Source organism: Aethalodelphis obliquidens, unplaced genomic scaffold, assembly GCF_003676395.1.
Source record: "Aethalodelphis obliquidens isolate GAN/ISIS:26980383/991018 unplaced genomic scaffold, ASM367639v1 scaffold9, whole genome shotgun sequence".
NCBI lineage: Eukaryota > Metazoa > Chordata > Mammalia > Artiodactyla > Delphinidae > Aethalodelphis > Aethalodelphis obliquidens.
Window position 1 is genome coordinate 27055321 of NW_020837953.1, and position 22353 is coordinate 27077673.

Here is a 22353-nt window from a genome sequence, read left to right on the forward strand (position 1 = left end):
TTTTCTTCTTCTTCTTTTTTGCTTCTTTCCTAGTAGCTCAGTTTCCAGGGAAAGCTAACACCAGTCAGAACTACTGTTCTTTCCCAGACCATTTGGTCCATATTGCTCTGGATCTTAAATAAACGACTCATCTCTGAGATGAGGTTTAACAGGGTTTAAAGGAGGAAATTAGCACAAACCCATAATACTTCTTTTCTGGGAAAGAACTTGAGTAAGTTGAAAGGGGCTATTGAGAAGTGGTTGGTATTTTTGAAAGCTTCTCAAAACCTCTTATTGGTAAGGGAGTAGAGAAAACACTGCTAGTAAAAAAGTAGATTCCTGATGGGTGATTTGATGACTCTAAAATGTTTCTACCCTTTGTCCAAATAAGTATACAAATATGTCCTCAAGATATAATTTTATTTTGTTTATTTATTTTTTTGCGGTACGTGGGCCTCTCACTGTTGTGGCCTCTCCCGTTGCGGAGCACAGGCTCTGGACGCGCAGGCTCAGCGGCCATGGCTCACGGGCCCAGCGGCTCCGCGGCATGTGGATCTTCCCGGACCGGGGCACGAACCCTTGTCCCCTGCATCGGCAGGTGGACTCTCAACCACTGCGCCACCAGGGAAGCCCCAAGATATAATTTTAAAAGTGCAACTTCGGAGTTCCCTGGTGGTCTAGTGGTTAGTATTCGGCACTTTCAGTGCTGTGGCCCAGGTTCAATCCCTGGTGGGGAAACAGATCCCGCAAGCCATGTGGCACAGCCAAAATTAAAAAAATTTTTTTAATTACAAAAAAATTAAAGTACAGCTTGACTTATGTATAAAAGTATTTGTTATTTTATCAAATTAAATCAAAATCTAGGAAATAAACTTACATTCAATGGCAAGGGATTGGTTAAATACATTATGATAAATCCTCACAGTGGGATTTTTAAAAAATTAATTTATTCATTTATTTATTTTTGGCTGAGTTGGGTCTTCGTTGCTATGCGCCGGCTTTCTCTAGTGGCGAGCAGGGGCTACTCTTCGTTGCAGCGCGCAGGCTTCTCATTGCAGTGCCTTCTTGTTGCGGAGCACAGGCTCTAGGTGCATGGGCTTCACTAGTTGTGGCTCACGGGCTCAGTAGTTGTGGCTCATGGGCTCTAGAGTGCAAGCTCAGTAGTTGTGGCGCATGGGCTTAGTTGCTCCATGGCACGTGGGATCTTCCTGGACCAGGGCTCAAACCCGTGTCCCCTGCATTGGCAGGAGGATTCTTAACCATTGTGCCACCAGGGAAGTCCCCTAACAGTGGGATATCATATAATATTTCAAAATGTTTTTTGGATATATTTAATAAATGGGGAAATGTTTACAGTCCATGTATTTTTATTATTATTCAAGTATTGCTTATTCTATTTTATCTCCTCTATTAACTTTTTAGTTGAACCTTTTATTATTCTAGCAAAGGTATGGCCTATGGCCTGTTTTTGTATGACTCAGAAGCTCTAAGAATGGTTTTTATGTTTTTTAAAGGCTATTAAAAAAAAATGAAAACGAATATGCAGTGGGGACCACTTGTGGCCCACAGAGCCTATAATATTTATTATCTGACCTTTTACAGAAAAGTTTTGCTCAGCCCTGCCCTAGAGATTGCAACATCTGTCTTTATAATTTATTACAGTTTGTTAGATATTTTTACCACTTCCCAACAATGCAAGAACCTACAACAGTTTTACCCCATTTATTGCCCTCCTGCCCTTTGTGCTGTTGTCATATATTTCATTTTTACATATATTTTAAATCCCAGGGCTTCCCTGGTGGCGCAGTGGTTGAGAGTCCGCCTGTCAATGCAGGGGACGCGGGTTCGTGCCCCGGTCTGGGAGGGTCCCACATGCCGTGGAATGGCTGGGCCCATGAGCCATGGCCGCTCCGCAGCATGTGGGATCTTCCCGGACCGGGGCCCTATAATTGTTTTTTAAACAGTCAATTTTCATGTATATTTACCTCCACTTACCCTTTCTGATACTCTTGATTTCTTCCTGAGGTTCTGTGCCTCTGTGCTTCCCTCTGGGATCATTTTCCTTTGGCCTAAAGACCCCCTTTGTGTTTTATGTGTGCAATGCAGGTCTCTTGGTAATGAGTTCTTTCCGCTTTCTTTTGTCTGAGAACATCTTTCCTTTGCTTTCTTTTTTGTTTTTGTTTCCCTTGGCTCTCATTGGGTAAAAAATTCTAGGTTTGTAGTTATTTTCTTTTAGCATTTTAAGGAGTTGTCCTGTTGCCTCTGGCATTTATAGTTTCTATTGAAAAGTCACCTGTAAGTATCATTGTTTCTCCTTTGCAGATAGTATATCTTTTCTCTGGTTGCTTTTAATGTTTTCTCTGCCTCTGATTTTTAGCAATTTGACAATGGTGTTTTTAGCTTTAGTTTTCTTTGTATTTATCCTGCTTGGATTTTGCTGAGCTTCTTGAGTCTAATGGTTGATATTTTCATCACATTTGGAAAATTGTCCCCTACTATTTCCTTTATTGTTTCTGTCCTCTTCTGTCTCTCCTCTTGAGACCCTAATTTTACACACATTAGACCTCTTGATCATGTCCCACATGTCTCATAGCCTGTTCTGTTGTTTCCCTCTGTGCTTTAGTTTGGTTATTGTCTATTGATTTTTCTTCACGTTCATTAATCCTGTCTTCTGTTAAATCCATCCAGTATTGTACTGTGCCATTTTAGAACTTCCATTTGATCCTTTTTTATAGATTCCAATTCTCTTTTATAGTTCTCCATCTTTTATCCATTTTGTCCATCTTTTCCACTGTTTCCTTTAACACACCAATCGTAGTTATTTTGACATCCTGATCTCCTTATTCCAGTATCTGGATTATTTCTGCATCTGCTTTTATTGACTGTTTCCTCTTGGCTATCAGTCATTTTTTTTCTGCTTCCCATTTCTAGTACTTTTCAGTATATCAGAGACACCGTAGATATGCTGTAGAGGCTCTGAATTATATTTATAGAGTGCATGTTTTCTGTTTAATTACTGACTTGTCACCTTGATTCTGTCAAGGGTGGGTTTTAGGCTTTGTTAGAATAGGTCTATTTCAGTTTGCTCTTACTCCTATAATATGGACCTTATCTTAGTATGTGGCCTTTCTGGGGTCTCAAACTGAAATCTTAGGGTATTTCACAAAGCCCTCTCTGCTTTGATTGGACCTAAACTTCAACTTCTGTCTCCCCAGCACTGTGGAGCCCCTAAAATTTGTTCAGGTCTCCAGCCTCCCAGAGCCTGTTCTCTGCTGGGCTTCCTGCTGTCTCTCCGAATGAACGCACAGCTATGAGTCAATCAAGAAAGCAATGGAGAACTTTGACCTAGATTTTTGGAGGGGGCTCCCTTCTCTCTGGAACCCTCCCCAAATCCTAGCCTCCTGGTAGCCCTGAATTCCAATCTCTATCTCCTCTGCTTAGTCAGACTGCTGTTCTCTGCTTGGTCTCTTTTTTCTCAGCACTCAGTTTGAAAAAAATGCCCTCAAGGAGAAAGCCAGGGTGGATGTAGGGTCACCTAACTCCCTTCTCTCAAGATTTGTAGCCCTACACTTGTTGCTGTCTAATGTCTGCAAATGGTTATTTGCAGCTTATAGAAATGGAATATTTCTATATTTCCAGCTTTTAGAGTTGTTTATGGCGGTAGGGTAAGTCCAATAGCCTCACAATGTAATACTAATAGAAAAACAGTAGGAAAAAAAAACCTTTGTTAATATTATGATCACCACTGAAAAGTTATATATTCAGTAGAAAAAAAAGATTGGCACGAATATATCAAACTGTTATGTGGCAGGCCAGGTTAGATGAGATCAGGGCACCGAGGAGGAATGCATACTAATATCTGCTTTCGTGTGTTTCTTTCTAACCCCCTAGTACCTCCCTGCACTTGGCTACTCAAAACGGGTCCACCTGATGAACCCTATGGTTCCAGGATTAACTGGCAGCAAAATGAGCTCTTCTGAAGAGGTAGGTTGCCAGCTCTGACTTGAGTTGAGAAATCTTCAAGAGATGAAGAAATTGAGGACTAGAAAGAACAGTAACCTGGCTAACTAAAATTCTCAAATATCTGAGCTATAAGAAATCTTAAGTTATCCAATTAATTCCAGTGGTTCTTGAGTATTGAAGGACCCGGGGAGCAGTCCTGATGAGATCCAATCATAATTTTAAGTTTTACCGCTGCTGATAAAAAGTACGAGCAAAAGGACTTCCCTGGTGGTGCAGTGGTCAAGAGTCCGCCTGCCAATGCAGGGGACACGGGTTCAAGCCCTGGTCCGGGAAGAAACTACGTGCCACAGAGCACCTAAGCCCGTGAGCCCCAACTACTGAAGCCCACACTCCTAGAGCCTGTGCTCCGCAACAAGAGAAGCCACTGCAATGAGAAGCCCATGCACCGCAACGAAGAGTAGCCCCCCGCTCGCCACAACTAGAAAAAGCCCCTGCGCAGCAACAAAGACCCAACGCAGCCAAAAATAAAAAAAAATGTACAAGCAAAAGTAGTTTCTTCACCCATAGAACTGTGATAAAAGTCAGCCTTATTAATGAGAAGGCTGTGGTTGCATTTCACCAATTAGCATCTTTTTTAAAAAATATTTTATTTATTTATTTATTTGGTTGCACTGGGTCTTAGTTGCAGCCGGCAGGTTCCTTAGTTGTGGCTCACGGGCTCCTTAGTTGTGGCATGCGAACTCTTAGTTACGGCATGCATGTGGGATATAGTTCCCTGTCCAGGGATCAAACCCAGGCCCCCTGCATTGGGAGCTCAGAGTCTCTTTTTTTTTTTTTTTTGCGGTACGCAGGCCTCTCACTGCCGTGGCCTCTCCCGTTGCGGAGCACAGGCTCCGGACGTGCAGGCTCAGCGGCCATGGCTCACGGGCCCAGCCGCTCCGCGGCATGTGGGATCCTCCCAGACCAGGGCACGAACCCGTGTCCCCTGCATCGGCAGGTGGACTCTCAACCACTGTGCCACCAGGGAAGCCCGGAGCTCAGAGTCTTAACCACTGCGCCACCAGGAAAGTCCTGAGCATCTTTTTATTTTTCATTTAATTTTTATTTTATATAAAAATTTTATATAAAAAATTAGAGTATAGTTGATTTACAATGTTGTGTTAGTTTCAGGTGTACAGCAAAGTGATTCAGTTATACATACACATATATCCATTCTTTTTCACATTCTTTTCCCATATAGATCATTACAGAATATTGGGTAGAGTTCCCTGTGCTATACAGTATGTCCTTGTTGACACCAGTTAGCATCTTGATTCTTAGGGTGATGTTTAATATAATGATTTTGATAAATATGATATCTTTTAACATTTAAAAGTCCTGCTTGGGGAAAGTGCAGTTTTGTTCTGATCACTAAGGCACAGAATAGAAGAATTAGTGGAACTCAAAGATGTGAAAGGTTGGGTTCTGAGTTCCCAAATGTGGCTGATCTTCAGAATCAGCTAGGGGACTTTTAAAAAAGAGAGAGAGAGAGTTGATTAAGGCCCTGTCCTTAGAGATTCTGATAAAGTGGTTCTGGGAAACAACTCAGGAATCTGTATTTTCTTTCAAAGCTTACTAGTTGATTCTGATTGGAATCATTTTTGGACACTCATCTAGTGCTTTAAGTCTGATTTCTAGATATTTGTCTGATCATGAATTAGTAAATATAGGCATAGAAACCATTATTGTTATTTTTAAAGGAATAGACTCATTCCTTTTTCTCTCATTAAAATGCCCTATGTGTCAGTTGTTTCTCTGACAAAGTCTATCACTCACCCTATTTAGTAACGTTCACCATATCTTCATCCTGGAAATCAGTGCCAGCAGCAGTTCCTAAATGTGACTGCCGCAGAATCACGTGCAGAGCTTTTTAAAATGCAAATGCCTGGGCCAACCCCAAGAAATTTTGATTTATTAGGTTTGGGTGGAGCTGGTAATTTGTGTTATTTTAAGCACCCCAGGTGATTCACATACAGTCGTATGTTGACCAGAGCTTGGTAACCACTGGACACAAACGGGCGTTGAGTTCACTCACTCCAAAATAAGAAACAAAGCCTGTTACCCTAAAAAGGACAAATGGCTCTAGATAATACCTAATACCTGGTGTTGGTGATGGCTGTGAAACAAGTATTCTGACACACTGCTGATGGCAATGTCACTTGATATATGCCTGTCAGAAAACAGCTTGGGGCCTAGCAGTTTTTGGTAGCTATAATCCTAGAGAAGGCAAAAGGACCTCTGCAGAGATGTTCATCATAGCATTGTATATAGTTTGTAAAAATGAGAACATAATCCAACAGTTTAGAAATTGCCAAATAAATTATGTTGTCACTAATAATTGGGAATATAATACAGCATAAAAATTACAAGCGAAGACTAGGTAGCCACTCAAAAGTACTTATGATACAGTCTCAAGAGAAAACACAGGAGGTTTATTCTCCAGCTACAAATTTGTAACGATTCCATATGCTGCAAATAAGGCCTGGGAAGAAGAGAGAAAAATTAAAATATTTTTATTTAGTATTGTGAGTGGTCCTTCACTCCGATTAATTCTGCTTTTGTTAAAGTCATTTAATGTTTAAATCTTTGTCCAAAAAAATTAAAATACAGATTAGTTGAGCATATTCTCATTTTCAACCACAAGAGGTCCTCCTTTCCTCCCTGGCTTCTAGGAGTCCAAGATAGATCTCCTGGATCGGAAAGAGGATGTGAAGAAAAAACTGAAGAAGGCCTTCTGTGAGCCGGGGAATGTGGACAACAACGGCGTTCTGTCCTTCATCAAGCACGTCCTCTTTCCCCTCAAGTCTGGTAAGATACTGCCTGTTTTCTTCTCGGAGGCCAGGCTGAAAAAGCAAAACCAGTGCTGTGATCATACTTGCGGTTTGTCACAGAGTCTTCCTCCAGGGGCTGGCTTCCCCGAATCTCTGCTCTGATTTCTCATATATTAATGTGTGATTGAAGTGGGGATATCGTTGAGTTATCTGTGTGTTTGTTAACAGGGTAGGTTCTAAGTGGGGTGTCAGGGTGAGCAGGGGTGGTAGAAATGAAGGGGTCAGGCAAGTGGACTAGAGGAATACAAAAGAGATGTAAGACACGATCGTTCCCCCGAGCTTGGATGCTAGCTGGATATACGACATCGCCACTCATCCAATTTAAAAACAATAAAATGCTATATGATGAAGTTCAAGATACATGGCAGAAACTACAGATACCCATACATTTGGGCCAGGAATGCTGACTTGCCATTATCAGTGAGTTTGTTGGCATGGATCCTTTTTCTTACAGAGTTCGTGATCCTTCGAGATGAAAAATGGGGTGGAAACAAAACCTACACAGCTTACTTGGACCTGGAAAAGGACTTTGCTGATGAGGTAATACCAGAGGAGGCGTAATCTCCACTGAACTCATTCTGACAAATCTCTCCACGTGGCCTCGCCAGGTTTCTTGTTACGTGCCACAGGGCTCTGTCATCATGCTGTTGGGTCCATATATTTTGTATTAATGGCTGAGATTCACGTGGTTCATGGATTAGATTAGCAAATGGCACAAAACTAATATATTGGTGTCCTAATCACACTCCAAAGGACTTAACCTGGAATGAAGGGCCGACAAACTCAACAAGATGAAGCATTTCAGGGACAGGTACAAAATCAAGGTTCAGAAAAGAGACACAACTATTAAAGAACAGAATAGAGAATACTACTCATTTCGACAAACAATTTAACAAAAGACTCACTAGGTTCGCATGTGTTTGGCACCATGCTAGGGGCTGGCATTACAAAGAGGATTAAATCCTCATGAAGCTCATAGTCCCTAGGAGAGGCAGACGTGTAAATAAATAATCATTTACTGGTTACTGTACCAAGTATACATGGTCCAGAAATAGAACAGGAGGAAGTGATTACCTGGCTGTCTGGGAAAGCTTTATGGAGGGGACAACATCCAAACACGGTTTCACTTGAGGATTAGGAGTTCATGAGGAAGCCTGTGAGGGAATGCATTGTGCACAGATGTGGTAAGATGAAAACAGCACGGTGTCTAAGGAATCACAAGTGCTTTCGTCTGACTAGAGTCTACAAGGTGATGGGGGGGCACTGCGGGAGAGGGAGGCAGGGCCAGATCATGAAGGGAAGGAGTGATAACAGTGTGTATGGGGAATGAAAGGAGGGGTCTTGACTGACTGAATTTGGGCTGAATCAGCAATGTGACGGGGCTGTCAGAAATGTTCATGAGGTCTTGGCCTCAGTCATCAGAAATGTAGAGTCTGGAACCAGGGAGTTGATCGTCCGTTCAGTTCTACATTGTTCTGAGTACCTTTGGGGTTGTGCATTCAGCCCTGGACTTCAATTGTGTGAGGTTTATTTGACAATCTGGGGTGTGTTGGTGGGGAGAGGAAGGATGCCATGATAGGGAACAGACTGCAAACTGTGTCACAAAGCACAGCTGAAAGAACTGGGCGTGTTGAGCTGGGAAGCAAGTACGTGTTCACCCATCCTTGAACACAGGAAGGGCTTTCCTGGGAGAGGGGTGAGGTTCCTTCTAGTGGCACCAGACGGTTGAACTAGGGCTGCGGGTGGGGAACCACAGGGAGGCTTGTTTAGGCTTGAAGAACTTTCTAGTGGCCTCAATGATGTGGTGGTGGGTAGGGCTGCCTGGCCTGACCTTGCATTCCCCATCACTGAGGTGTTCAGGCAGAGGCCAGAGGACCACTGGAGGCAAGGTTGTATGAGGGTTTGAGCATCAAGTGGAAGAAGAGACTCAATGACCTCTGAGGTCTGAGGGCCCTTAAGGCGCATTTTTTGGACATTTGGCAGCTAATTGCTCTGAAACCCTTCTGTCTGCCATCTGAGGCAGCCACAGAACCCACACCCCATTCCTCAACCCTGTGAACAGTCCTTTGTGGGACTGATGAGACGGAATAGAAGAAACACTTCTGAAGTAAGAGTCTGACAGCGTAACCAGCAGCACTTTCTGTGATGGTGGACATGTTCTGTCTGTACTAACACAGTCGCCACTGGCCACATGTGTCTGTTGAACCTCACAATGTGACCAGTAAACTGAGGAACTGAATTTTAACTTACATTTAAATATGCACATGAGGCTTGTGGCTACCATATTGGACAGTGCAGGTCTAAAGCTTTTCTATTAAAAATGAAACATTCGGGGGCTTCCCTGGTGGCGCAGTGGTTGAGAGTCCGCCTGCCGGGGACACGGGTTCATGCCCCGGTCCAGGAAGATCCCACATGCTGCGGAGCGGCTGGGCCCATGAGCCATGGACGCTGAGCCTGCGCGTCTGGAGCCTGTGCTCCAAACGGAGACGCCACAACAGTGAGAGGCCCGTGTACCGCAAAAATAAAAAAAGAAAGAAACATTCAGGACTTTTCTGGATGGCACAGTGGTTAAGAATCCTCCTGCCAGTGCAGGGAACACGGGTTCAAGCCCAGGTCCGGGAAGATCCCACACGCCGCGGAGCAACTAAGCCCGTGCGCCACAACTACTGACCCCACGTGCCACAACTATTGAAGCCCTCACACCTAGAGCCCACACTCCACAACAAGAGAAGCCACTGCGATGAGAAGCATGCCTACTGCAACGAAGAGTAGCCCCCGCTCGCCGCAACTAGAGAAAGCCCATGTGCAGCAATGAAGACCCAATGCAGCCTAAAATAACTAAATTTATTTAAAAAAAAAAAATGAAACATTCCCGAGGAAACGAAGGAATAATCTCAGAAACAAAAACATAGGCATTGTTTTATTACATGTATTCATACCTAGGGGACGTCCCCTCAGAATATCTTAGAAGATCCTTTGGGGCCAGATTTGGGATGTAAAAGTGGTAGTCACAGGACATGAGAAGAAAAAAATGGAATTACTGAGCTCCTACCATGTACTAGCACTACTCACCATTTTTACCCATGTTAAGTGATTTAATCCTTATTCTGACTCTAGCAGGTAAAGGTATTGTTATTTTCATTTTTTAAGTGAAGAATCCAAAGTTCAGAGGGGTTAAGTGCCTGGTTGGGGGTCAGCCAGCTAGCTGGGACTCACCCCAGGCTCTAACTCCAAAGCCCTGTTCTTCCTTCTTGCTCACCCAGCTCCCCTCTCAGGCTGTCTCTAGCTCCTAGCTTCCCTATGTGAATGTTTCCCTACCTGTAAATAACGTGTGCTTTACGCCACTACTCTGAGCATAAATGGAGGGACTAGAAGAAGTCAATTAAAAACATTCAGCCTCTAAAAACCCCCACGTTAGTGTGGAATTCAGTGTCAAAAGACCTGGGTCTTGGACGTATTAGATAACCTTTTGAACCTATTTCCCCTTCTCTGCTCTACCAGCTTCACAAGCTTGTTCTGAGGTTCAAATAAGACTCTGCTCAGAAAACACCCTGCATCCTATATGCACATTATTCTTAGTAGATTCAGGTGTCCTGTGCCCAGTTCACCTGTTCCAGTGCCCCTTCTCACCTGGCCTTGAACACTTGCAGGTTGTGCACCCTGGAGACCTAAAGAATTCTGTTGAAGTCGCCCTCAACAAGTTGCTGGATCCCATCCGGGAAAAGTTTAATACCCCTGCACTAAAGAAACTGTCCAGCGCTGCCTACCCAGATCCCTCGAAGCAGAGTAAGGCCAGCTGGGGAGGGGTCGGGCTTGGGGGGGTTGGGTGTGACATCATCAGGTAGAGAGCCTGTCAGTGGGCCTCAGAAAAGGGTCTGTCTTCAATTCAGGCCCAAGAAGCCGGTGGTGGGGGCATGGTCTGAAGTGCAGGAATGTCATGCCCCGTGACTGGTGGAATGGAACTCCAGTCATCTTGAATTTGGTTTGGTGGGTACTATGAAGTGATTACATCCTGCTCTACCAACACTGCTGTGAGTGCTGGTTTGAGACATGTACTTTGATCCTTTCACAAAATCCGCTTCTTCAGTTAAGGAGACCAATTGGGTTAGACCATGAGGGTAACAGCTGCTTGGGCAGGGTCTGCGCAGCATCTCAGGGAAGCTCATCTCTAGATTTGCCCAGTTCCCTTCCACGTGCTCCTGACTGGTTCTTAGTTGGCCAGCCACGCATCAAGGATGCTGAGATAACATTGAGAGTCTTGTGTGGCCCTGCCAGAAAAGGAGGAATGGCTGAATATATGTGAAATGCCCGAATGGTGGCAAAGCTACACTGGGCCCCTCCCCTCCCCTCCAGCCCAGTACCTGAAGGAGAGAGAGATGAAATCTGGCATGTCACTTCTCAAAGGCTGCTGGCTCTGTTTTAAAGAAGGTATAATTCAGTGGGTAGATTCTGGGGATTCTGCACTAAGTCCTGCTAGTGTCATTTGGGGGGATCAGCAGCTGACCTGTCATGGGAAGGAGGAGAGTTCTGAGCCTTGGGTTCTTCTCATCTCCAGAGCCAGTTGCCAAAGGCCCAGCCAAGAATTCAGAACCAGAGGAGGTCATCCCATCCCGCCTGGATATCCGTGTGGGGAGAGTCATAAGTGTGGACAAGGTACTCATTTTCCACCACGTCCCGGAGAGGCAGACAGGGGTCAGGTTTGTCTGCTTCCATCTGGAGGAAACCTGGCCTGGGATGGGAAGTAACATCCCTGAGGTCATATTGCGAGTCAGAACCCAGGCATCTAATTCCAGGCATCAGGCTTTTTCCCTTTGCTATCTCTGGACCTTATTCAAACAAACACAGCCAGGAACTCAGAATACGGAGGGATGTTAGTCAGAAGGAGCTTGTTTATCTACCAAATCCAGTCTGATTGACTCACCTGGTCTCTCCCAGCTTGTCTGGACTAGCCACAGGCCTTATCTTGGATCAGCTGCTTTGTCCTTCCCTCTCCCCACCCCAGGAAATGGTGAAGGGAGGACTTCCTTTTTCCAGAGGCAGATGGCTATGCAACCAGTGGCCTGGGACCAGTGGTCTGAGTATTTTTTTCTCCCAGTATTGATTTGCTTTTCACCGTATTAGACTAACCACCAAAACTACCTTGAAATAGCTGATGCTCTTGTTTCGGATGGTGAAGCCAGCAGCTGCCTCTTGTCTTCCAGTCCCCCCAGGACTGGGATTGATCTGGTGCACACATGGCCATAATGGTGGCCACCCAGGCAGTTCAGGCCATTTTAATCTCTGTTAGAGGTTCCTTCCACTTCTAACACAAGTAATTAGGCTCATGTTACTCAAATCTGCCTCTTTGGGGCCCCTTCTCATGTCTGCTGCCTGGGACCTGGAGAGTTAGCGCTAAGAGGGTTCCTCCAGGGCCTCAGTAAGGAGTGGATGCCCGTTTGTGGAGTCAGAGGGTTCACCAGGCCCCATGATCTGTTCCATTATGATGTTCCCTGAGCCTGACATCTCTTGCTGGCAGCACCCGGATGCAGACAGCCTGTATGTGGAGAAGATTGATGTGGGGGAAGCTGAACCACGGACTGTGGTGAGTGGCCTGGTGCAGTTTGCGCCCAGGGAGGAACTGCAGGACAGGCTGGTGGTGGTGCTGTGCAATCTGAAACCCCAGAAGATGAGAGGAATCGAGTCCAAAGGCATGCTTCTGTGTGCTTCTATGTGAGTGCGGACTTGGGGGGTGGGGAGCACAGGGCCTGGGGAGGCCCGGAAGAGGGGGGATTAGCCCACATGCTGCCCTTCCACATGCCAGGTGGAGGCCCTGAGAACACTACCCAAAAGATGATGCATGGAGGGATTATTTATTGTACAAGAGCCGTGGATGAAGCACTTTACCTAAAGTTAACTTTATTAAAACAGGAATTGAAGATTCTAAGCTGTGTGCATGCTCAGGTCTCTCTACTAGTAAGAGGTGAAACCAGGATTCAGACCCAGTTCGCTGGCTGTTATGTCATATACTCCCTCCCCTAAAAGCCCAGATTTTGGAGTCTCTCCTGACAGAATTTCAGTTCAGCCCTGGTTAACCCAATGCGGGTGATATCCAGAGACGTAGTACAGCCGTGAAGTACTCCTAGGGCCCTGGCATTGAGGGTTCCCTAAATCCCATTAGGCCCCTAGGAAAAGGCCCCAGTGCTTTGGCCTCCATGGCAGCTGGAGACAGTCCATAGCCTCACTCTTATCTTGTCCTGTGTGTCTTCCCAGAGAAGGGGCAAGCCGCAAGGTTGAGCCTCTGGACCCTCCTGCCGGCTCTGCTCCTGGTGAGCGAGTGTTTGTGAAGGGCTATGAGAAAGGCCAACCAGATGAAGAGCTTAAGCCCAAGAAGAAAGTCTTTGAGAAATTGCAGGTAACAATCTGCACTTTTTCCCTCATACCAGGGCTGCCTGGACTGTCTCCAGATTGCTCTGTTACTGAGTCCACACCTGCCCTTTTCCCAGCTGGGCCTTCCTGCGTCTAAGCCCCTCTTCCTTCTTCATTCCAGACCTGTCAAATGAGGTGCCTGAGGAGCCTGTGGGCCTTCGCAGGTACTGATCACTGACAGACTGTTTGAGGCACTGTGTCAGGGACTTGAGACATTTCCTCATTTGACCTTCCGTCTGTGATAGATGATCCCCAATTTATCTGGCAGGATACCTGCCAAGGCCACACAGGGTCACCAGAAATGATGGAGCCAGGATCAGAGCCCTCCCGGGGTCCCTCCTGCCCACCTTGATCTGAGAGCACTCATTCTCTTTGCTTCAGGGGCATTGACTCACATGGCCTGCCCCGAATTCATTCATTCATTCAGCACCCTAATGTATGTGTCCGGCACTGTTCTAGGTGCTTGGGCTACATCATTGAGTAAAGCAGCAGAGATTCACTCTCCTCGTGGAACTAACACTACACGTGTGACTTTTCCTAGTTAGTTCCTTGTTTCCTCAACTAGACAGTATTTCTGGAGGGTGTTTAGAGTGGTTTCTACCTCTCCATCCTCCTGCAAGTGGCAAATGGCTTTGTCCCCTCCCTCCTTTCCTAGTTTTCCAGGCCAGTTTTTTGAATCCACTTTTTTTTCTAGCTATAAAATAAATTTTCATTGTAGAAGTGGCTAAAATGTAGGGGAAAATGAAAATAAAACATCCATAGTCCTGCTACCTAGAGATGCTGAAAAATGTCATTAGTGATTATTTTCTTCTGGAATTTCTCTATGCATAGTGATAATATATTTATAGTTTGAGTCATACCATGTTTATTTTTCTTTTTTAAAAAAATATTTATTTATTTGGCTGTGTCGGGTCTTCCTTGCGGCATGTGGGATCTGCTTGTTGCTCTTTGCTGCAGTGCGGGCTTCTCTCTAGTTGTGGCCTGCGGGTTTTCTCTTCTCTAGTTGTGGCACGGGCTCCAGAGCACATGGGCTCTATGGTTTGCGGTACGCGGGCTCTAGTTGAGGCACGTGAGCTCAGTAGTTGTGGCGTGCAGGCTTAGTTGCCCCGCAGCATGTGGGATCTTAGTTCCCTGACCAGAGATCGAACCTGCATCCCCTGCACTGGAATGCAGATTCTTTACCACCGGACCACCAGGGAAGTCCCTCTTCTTCTTTTTTTTTTTTTTTAATTTAACTTTAGGCCTCAAAGATTTCCCCATCTTCTTAAATACTGAGGGGCAGGGGAGAACCATACACACACACACACGCACACACATATACATACATATATACAGTATTATATCATAATGATCATAATTAACCCCAAACCTTATTAGACATTGAGGTGGTTCTCAGTTTTTCACTCTTAGAATACTACGATGGATGTCCTGGTACCTAGTTCTTTGTATTTATTCATGATTATTTTCTACAACTAAATCCCTAAAATGGACTTACCTTAGGCAAAAGATAGAAATACCTTGAAATGAAAGCTTTTCGCAAACTGCCCTCTTAGAGAAGTTAAGTCAATTTACACTACTAGTAGTATAAGAAGAGTCTTTGTTTTCTTGTAGTCTTGCCACCATCACTATAATCACTTTTGTTGTTGTTTTTCTTGTCCAGGCTGACTTCAAAATTTCTGAGGAGTGCATCGCACAGTGGAAGCAAACCAACTTCATGACCAAGCTAGGGTACATCTCCTGTAAATCACTGAAAGGGGGGAACATCAGCTAGCCAACCTGGCGTCTTCCTTCCTTCTCTCATCATCCTGAGTCATCTGCTGTCTCCTTAATTTGCTCCATCCATCATCTGCTTACCCATCTCCCAGGACACTGAAGCAGGAAGTTTGGGACTCTGTGAGGTGCAAGACTCGGTGAGGTGCAGCTCAGCCTCCCCAGGATCCAGGATCATCCTGTCTGGCTGCAGGGAAAGGCTGACCTCCCGGGTAGTGATGAGCACGGGGCAATGCAGGGAGTGCAGCCCTACCTTCTTCCCTTGGCAGCTGACCTGACAAATCTGGTTTCAATATGATGTTAACTCAGAAAAAGTTTATGCCATAATCCTTGTCACTGGAAAAATATTGGTTTCCAGTTTTCTTAGCGTTATCCCAGCAGCTATGCCTCTGGCTGGGATCTGGTGCCTGAACTGGGCTAATTACAGCCTCTCCCCAACAGGAAACTGTGGGTTTGAAAAGGGAAGGGAAGGGAAAACAGAGAACCTAGTGGTCTACCAAGTGGTTGGCACCTTTCCCAAATGCTTGCCAACCCTGAGGCTTGTCGCTGGGGGCAGAGCCTGCCCCAGGACTCCTGGATTGCCCTTTGATCCTGCTGGGGGGACACTCCCTAAACCAGCTGCGTGTTATTAGACGGCACAGCCTGGTTCTTTCTTCAGGGAGGGTGCGGTGCTTCTCCATAAGGCATCTCAATCAGGACCACTAAGCATCATTGTCATAAATTCAAATAAAATGTCTGAACAAGGGTGTCTGGACAGGACCTGTCTGTGAGCTGCACCATCTCAGGAAAGGAGAACACAGTGTGTAGCAGCTTCTGGGCCCCTCACCCAGCCTCGGGCTGTTTGTATCTTGGACTTTTGACCCTGTAATGGGAGCGGGGGTGGACTAGGCTGGATGGCAGACACCTTGACTTCCCCTTTAGCAGTGTTAAAAAGAAGAGGCTCATTTTAGGGTCCAGAACATTGTCCCTTCTAAATGTGGGCCCAGACCACGACCTTGACCCACCCCATTAAGAAGCAGCAGCCACAGCCAAGTTTTAATCATTTAATTAATTAACATCTTCGAATGAAACCCACACAGAGCTTTTTCCATGTGTATCACTCTAGCTTCAGAGCAGAGGGAATAGATTGTTTGTATAGACATATCAAAGACTCAGAAACTTAAAGAAATATATATATATATGTGTGTGTGTATACACATATATATATATGTGTATACACACACACACACACACACACACTCACACTTCTCTAACATTTTTATGGAAATTAAAAATCAGAGGCTTTTGGTCTCCATGTGCACTAGGGCAAGCTCATTTACCCAAGAGGACAAAAGGATTTGCCTCTTGGAGGTCCTCCCTTCTCCTTTCTACTCTGTTCCACCCAGTGGGAAAACAAGCTCAGAGGAGTCTTAACTGAAGACAAGGGGCTCCAGTAACATAGGAAGGGGAGGGAAAGAAACACAGAAGGTGGGCTCCCTCCTACCTCCAGCAGCTCCGAGGCTGCTGCCAGGGCCTGGTGTCATGGAAGCTTTGGCCTGGTCCTGGTTTCTGGTTCCCAGTTCCCGGGGGGTTGAATCAGGAGCTCTGAGCAGAGGAGGGCTTACTGACTGTCCTCTTTCCCCAACTCACTGGGCAGGCACAACACATACCCAGCAGCAGCTCTCCATTACCCAAAGGGCAGGGAAGAACATTGGTTTATAGCTACAGAGAGAAGAGAATAGTGAGAGAGGGCCATAGGAACCTGGGATCTCAGACCACATCCCCTGTGTTCCCAGCTCTTTTTCTGGGAGGGGGTCAACCTCTCTCCTGGGTGGAGGAGAAGCAGCTAAAAGCAAGGTCCCTTGCCCGGCTCAAGCCTGAGTCACCGTTGAGGAAAGAGGATCAAGACAGAAGGGGTGACCTGGTGACAGCCATGCTGCAGTGGAAGGAGGCACTAGGGCCACCCCCGTGGAGCCACCGGGGCCAGTGAGGAAACCAGCTTACCGAGATAGGTGGCACAGGTTGAAAGTGGGAAGGTCAGCAAAATTCCTGGAGGAGAGATCAGTAGCAGAGGCTGATGTCTAGGGGGGAACCACCCAGCCCGCCCCTAGGAGCGCTGAGTTCCCCCTCATTGACTAGGGAAGAGTCTGTCATAGAATGCACCTCTTTGGCTTCCCATCCTGTCACTCAGCGTCAGCTCTCCCCAGTGGAACCACCTGTGCTGAAAGGCAGCTGCAGAAAGGACATGCTCAGAGCAGAGTAAAGGTCAGAGGATATAATCCATAGGGCCGGGTCTGGGCCCACTGCCCAAATAGGCTCTTCCCTGCCAGACCCACCCCTCCATCCATGTCCTCAGTACTTCCTGTCGAGCTGACAGGAACCCAGCTTTGCCATGGCCTGCGGCTCCGGCCTCTGAAGAGTCGTGCCCACCCACCCCAACCTGATCAAGTAAAACAGGGCCAAGTGCCCCATGACGTGACTCTCTACTCTGTTCTCCCACTCTCTCAGGACAGAGAGAGCCTGTGGACCTCCCCTCTGGTTCTTTCTCCCCCACCCATTTGGGCCCTGGCAGTCTCCCACTTCCTGTCCCCTGCATGGAGCACCTGGCAGAACCAGAAGGTAGGAGGCTGGTTGGTGGTAAGTTGAGGCACAGGAGGGCTAACCCCCACTGCACCTTTTGTGCTTTGGAATTCCACAGCCCCACTCCTGCCTCCAGCCTGGAGAAGCCTGTGGGAATACAACGACTTGCCTACCTCCAAGAACTAAGAAAAGTTGCAAACTGGATCGGAGGAGGGGGACAGATGAGTCCCAGCCATGGGCTGGCTACTGGGGACTGATGCTGCTGCCATGTAAACAGGCCCCTGGAATGTGGCTTCGCGGGCCCTGGAGGATGGACATGCAGCCACTTTTCAAAAGTGCTTTGATTCTGGACTACAGCATGTGCATGATTTGGACATTTAAAAAAAAAGGAAAAAAAAAAAACCTCAAGTCAGGTGTTCTGTTCCCAATTCTGTGGCCTTGAGGCCAGCAGGGGGCACAGACACCCACTCCCACCAGCTACCTCCTTCAAGATGAGGCTAAGGCCACGACTGAAGCGGCAGCTGCCAGAGGTGAATCCATTCAGGAAAAGGCATGAGAGCCGGATGACTTGGAGGACAGGAGCCACACCAGGCTTGTGTAAATATTGAAGGCCGTGGAGGTTAAGGCTGCAGGCGTCCTCCCTATTAGGTTAAGTGTCTGCCGTATCCTCTCATCCTTGGAGCCGCTCAGGTCCCTGAGATTGTATTCCTGGGATGGGTCAGCAGTGCCAGCAAGGTGCCTGGTGGTCAGACCAGCTCTTTCTGTGGGTCTGTGGAGAGAAAAGAAGGGATACTCAGCAAGGGACCCCCTAGCTTGGTTCTGACCACTGAGAGCCCAGGGCGCATCCTCACCCCCTCACTTTACTGACCACGACAGCAGCACTGGGCTGGACATTTTACAAACGTTCCCTCTGCCACTATAATGTATCGTTGCCTCACACTTTACAGTGAGGAACCCGAGGCTAGGATGGGTAGATAAAATGGCAAAGTTGGAATTCAAATTTCAGTAGGTCTGACTCCAAAGCCCCACCATCCATGCTCCTTCAGTGCAGCTCATCAGAGGTGACAGGCACCCCGAGACCAGAATCCAAGAGCAAATCCCTAATGGCAGGACTTCTGATACCTGTTTCCCATTACCAGTGATGGGACCCACACCCCACCCCTCCCTGCCCACCGTACCTGTGCCAGGCAGGCCCAGCTTCTCCTCTGGACCCACCCGCTGCAGCACACCTCCATTCTCTGCCAGCTCCTCCTTAGTCCTGTCCTCGGCATGGGGGAGCCCGTTGGTGGGAGGAGCAGGAAGGGGCTCAGCCGGAGGAAAGCTGGGGGAGGTGGGGGGGGCGACTCCCCCAGAAGGCTTGCGGGCCACAGGCGGGGGGGCCTTAGGTGGCTTCTTTGGGGCCTGGGGTGGCCGTTGCTCTGAGACGCTCCGAAGTTCAGCTATCAGGTTCCGCTGGAGGTCAGCCTGGGTCTCAGGGGACACGGGCCGCTCCAGCTGCAGCTTCTTGGTGCCCTTGGAGAAGATGAAGCTGGCCGTAGAGGCAGGGGACCACGGCTCTGCCTCAGGTGGTCCATTGGGCTGGTCACTCACAGGGCCCACGCTGGCAGCCAGATTGGAGGCCTTGAGCCGAACAGCAGCGTGGAGCCCTGAAGAGGCAGGCGCTGGGCTGGCCCGCCCTGACAGGGCCCTTCGCAGTGGCTTCTGGGGGGCCGACGGCCCTGATGCTGGAGTCGGAGCCACTGTGGCAGTGCCTACAGAGCGCAGCCGAACCATCTGCAGGAGTGAGGGTGTGACCAGGGGTGCACCAGCATCCTCCCTGGGAAGGCCGCCACCCTTGCTGCAGCCCCCTGGTTCCCTCCGAGGGACCTTGGCCTGAAGCCCTGGGACAGAACCAGCAACAGATGGGGCTGGCAGAGCTGGAGGAAGATCTGGAGTACCACAGGGCTGGCTCTGGAAAGAGACAGTAGCTAAGGAGGGCTCCGGGGGCTGTGAAGGGTCTGCAGGCTCAGGGCCGGCCACAGAGAAAAAGGCCTCCTCGGGTGGAGGGAAGTCAGCCATGGACAGGTCCTGCTCCTCCGGTGCAGGAGGCGGGGGTGGGGGCCAGGTGGGATCTTGGAGGGCCTCCTCAGCAGTCTCTGGGGCAGACAGGGCCTCCTCAACCACCTCTGGCTTCTTAGTGGGTGGCGGGGGCGGGTGATAAGATGGGGGTGGGGATGGTGGGGGCGACTGGTCTTTGGAGGCACCGGGAGCTGCCTGAGGCGGGGTTAGGGATGTCTGGGGAGTAGGTGGGGTCTCAGGGCTGGCAGCAGTGGTAGAGATGGGCCCAGGGACCACAGCAGGGGCAGCTGGAGCAGGGGCAGCTTGGTTTGGGCTCTTGGGCTTAGAGGGAGGTGGGGAGAAGGGGGCAGGCACCTTGGGGTGAGGAGGTATGACAAACCTGTCACCCAGGGCGGTCGACACGTGCGGACCAGAGCGGTCTGAGGGCGCCGGATCAGAGGAGGAAGAACATAGAGACGTGAGGGAGGAGGAGACTGAGGCCCCGGGAGATCGAAGTGAAGTGACACGCTCTGGTTTAGGGGGTTGGGCCTTGCCTGGGGAAGCAGGGGCCCCTGTTAGACCCTTGGGAGGGAGGGTAGGGGTACCACTTTGGCTCGAGTATCCACTGGAGGGTGAGAGTGTCCGTTCTGGGGAGCGTGGGGGACGCCGGGAGCCACCTGGAGACAAGCCAGGCACCCAGCTGCCTGCTGAGCTGGATGGACAGGGTGCTGCCCCCATCCCTTCTGACCCGCCGCCAGTGGTGGGCGGCCGGGGCAGCTGTTGCTGCTTCCGCTCGGGCTTGGGAGGCAGCCCCAGGGGCCCATCATGTGCTGCTGAGCTGCGCTGATGGAGCGAATGGGTCCGGCGGGGAGGTGGCGGGGGCCGCTTCAGCTTCCGTAGGGACACACTCCGGCTGGACAACTGGCCACCGCTCCGAATGCTAACAGTGTCCGAGGCCTCGGCAGTGCTGCCCCCGCTGGGAGAGCCCCTCCCGCTGCCCCCCAGGGGAGGGGGCGCCACGTTACTGTTGGCCACAGAGCTCTCTGGCCGGCCCTCTGAGCCACCCTTAGAGGAGAGGGTAGAGCCGTCAGACACAATGGTCTCAGAGGACTGAGAGTGGCTCCAGGTGTCACTGGAGGAGGAAGGGTGGCGGCTGCGGGGCCGCGGGCTGGAGACCGAGGAAAAGTGGCCCAGCGAGCGGATGGAGGCCGGGCTGGATGAGAGCAGGCTGCAGCGGCTCAGCGTGCGCAGGCTGCAGCGGCCCAAGGCCACCACGTCCACTGTGGGCGGCAGCACGGCGTGCGGGATCAGCTTCGACAAGTAGGTGGCCTGGGGCGAGATGGACATGGCCGGGCTCAGGGGTTCTGGAGGCCCTGCCCCTCCGGTCAGTCCGGGCACTGCTAGGGACATGGGCCGGGTCAGTGGCAAGGGCCGGGCCCCCGTGGACCGGCCAACGAGCGTGTCATCCCGGTAGATGCGGTCGATGTGGCGCTGCAGCATGGCCTCTGCCTGGGCACCGGCTTCAGCCTCTGCCTCCAGCGCCTGCAGGGACACCCTGGCCCCTGGCCCTGAGGCCGGGCCTGCCGGATGGCCATCCACCGTGGGGATGCGTACAACGTCCCGTGGACCGGGAGGCCGAGGAGTACCTGGTGCCTCACGTTCATTCCGCAGGCCTGGAATAGACAAGGAGGGCGTGGGATGGTCAGCAGAGGGGGCGGCCAGGGCTGCCCGCCCACAGCCTCCTCATCAGGCGCTCACCGAGTTCCTTCTGCACGTGCTGTGGAAGTCCCAGCACCGTGCTCCGCCGCTCCCGCCGCCGACGCCCTGACTTTCCAGATGATTTGGGAAATGAGTCATGTGGTCGGAAGGTGGAGCCTGCGGGCAGAGTCCAGGGAGAGAAACTGTTAGAGCAGGTCTGGGGCACATTCTGCAGAGCACAACTTTTATAGAATATTAATAAGAACTCTGAGAAAAGACTTCCACAGTCAAGTAGGCATGGGCAACAAACAAAGCTAGACACTTTTCTGCAAGCCTTCTGGAAGGCTTTACTAGGTCAATAATGATGATTTCCATTTAGCGAACACTTATTAAATGTGTTAGCATGCTAAACACTTGGCATTCATTCCAATAAGGTACGTATTCTTATCCTCATTTTTCTAGAACATCAAACAGAGAGGTAAAGGGTTGGCCCAAGATCACACAGCTGTAAATAGCAACACTAGGCTCAAAACCAGGTTTCTCAACTCTTCACTGTCCTGCTTTTCAGTTAATGCTCATTATGAACCTCCAAGAGGACACAGAGTACTATGTTTCCTGAATCCACTGAATCACAGTCTTGGGAAACACTAGATTAGGAGGAAAAGGGAAAGCTGCAGGTGCTGGGTGCCCACCACCCCCTCTCCTGCCCAACAATCCTGGCTGGTGAGTGGATACCTTTGCGCTGGATCATCTCAGAGCGGACGGAGAGAGCATCCTCTGCCGTGGAGCTCTCAGCTGTGTAGGACGTGGTCTGGCTGCAGAAGGAGATGCTATCGTCATCTGGTCCGGTCCGGGAGGACTATTGGGGGAAGAAGGATCAGCCCAGAGGCGTGAGTGGGGCTTACCTTTGCCTCCTCAGGCTCCCCTTTGTAACTTCTGACTCAGATTCACCCCCCACCGACCTGCCCCAGCATCACCTAGCACTGAGCAGGCATCAGCTAGAGCTACCCTGGACCAGCCCTCGGGGGCATCTCGTCTAGCCTTTCATGATACAGAAAGGAAACAGATCCAG

The 22353-nt window shown here is 49.1% G+C and overlaps 2 protein-coding genes across 14 annotated transcripts in view; one reads left to right on the forward strand and one right to left on the reverse strand.

The window, feature by feature from the left end:
• YARS1 (tyrosyl-tRNA synthetase 1) overlaps positions 1-15733 on the forward strand; it is a 31285-nt gene extending 15552 nt beyond the window's left edge. Inside the window, exons 6-14 of one of the 5 annotated variants that reach the window (XM_027109257.1) lie at positions 3871-3963; positions 6654-6789; positions 7267-7352; positions 10463-10598; positions 11368-11465; positions 12328-12521; positions 13062-13203; positions 13339-13381; positions 14878-14989. In XM_027109257.1, coding sequence (XP_026965058.1) covers positions 3871-3963; positions 6654-6789; positions 7267-7352; positions 10463-10598; positions 11368-11465; positions 12328-12521; positions 13062-13203; positions 13339-13381; positions 14878-14882 — 933 coding nt within the window. In that variant the 3' untranslated portion in view covers positions 14883-14989. Of the gene's footprint in view, positions 1-3870; positions 3964-6653; positions 6790-7266; positions 7353-10462; positions 10599-11367; positions 11466-12327; positions 12522-13061; positions 13204-13338; positions 13382-14877 lie in introns of all 5 variants that reach the window. The other 4 variants (XM_027109256.1, XM_027109260.1, XM_027109261.1 and 1 more) reach the window with 4 other exon arrangements.
• Positions 15734-16016: 283 nt separating this feature from the next.
• Positions 16017-22353, reverse strand: part of NHSL3 (NHS like 3) — a 45018-nt gene continuing 38681 nt past the window's right edge. For all 9 annotated transcript variants that reach the window (XM_027109252.1, XM_027109254.1, XM_027109253.1 and 6 more), the window contains 4 exons: positions 22017-22140; positions 21342-21458; positions 18725-21256; positions 16017-18315 (listed from right to left, as the gene is read on the reverse strand). In XM_027109252.1, coding sequence (XP_026965053.1) covers positions 18293-18315; positions 18725-21256; positions 21342-21458; positions 22017-22032 — 2688 coding nt within the window. In that variant the 5' untranslated portion in view covers positions 22033-22140 and the 3' untranslated portion in view covers positions 16017-18292. The remainder of the gene's footprint in view (positions 18316-18724; positions 21257-21341; positions 21459-22016; positions 22141-22353) is intronic.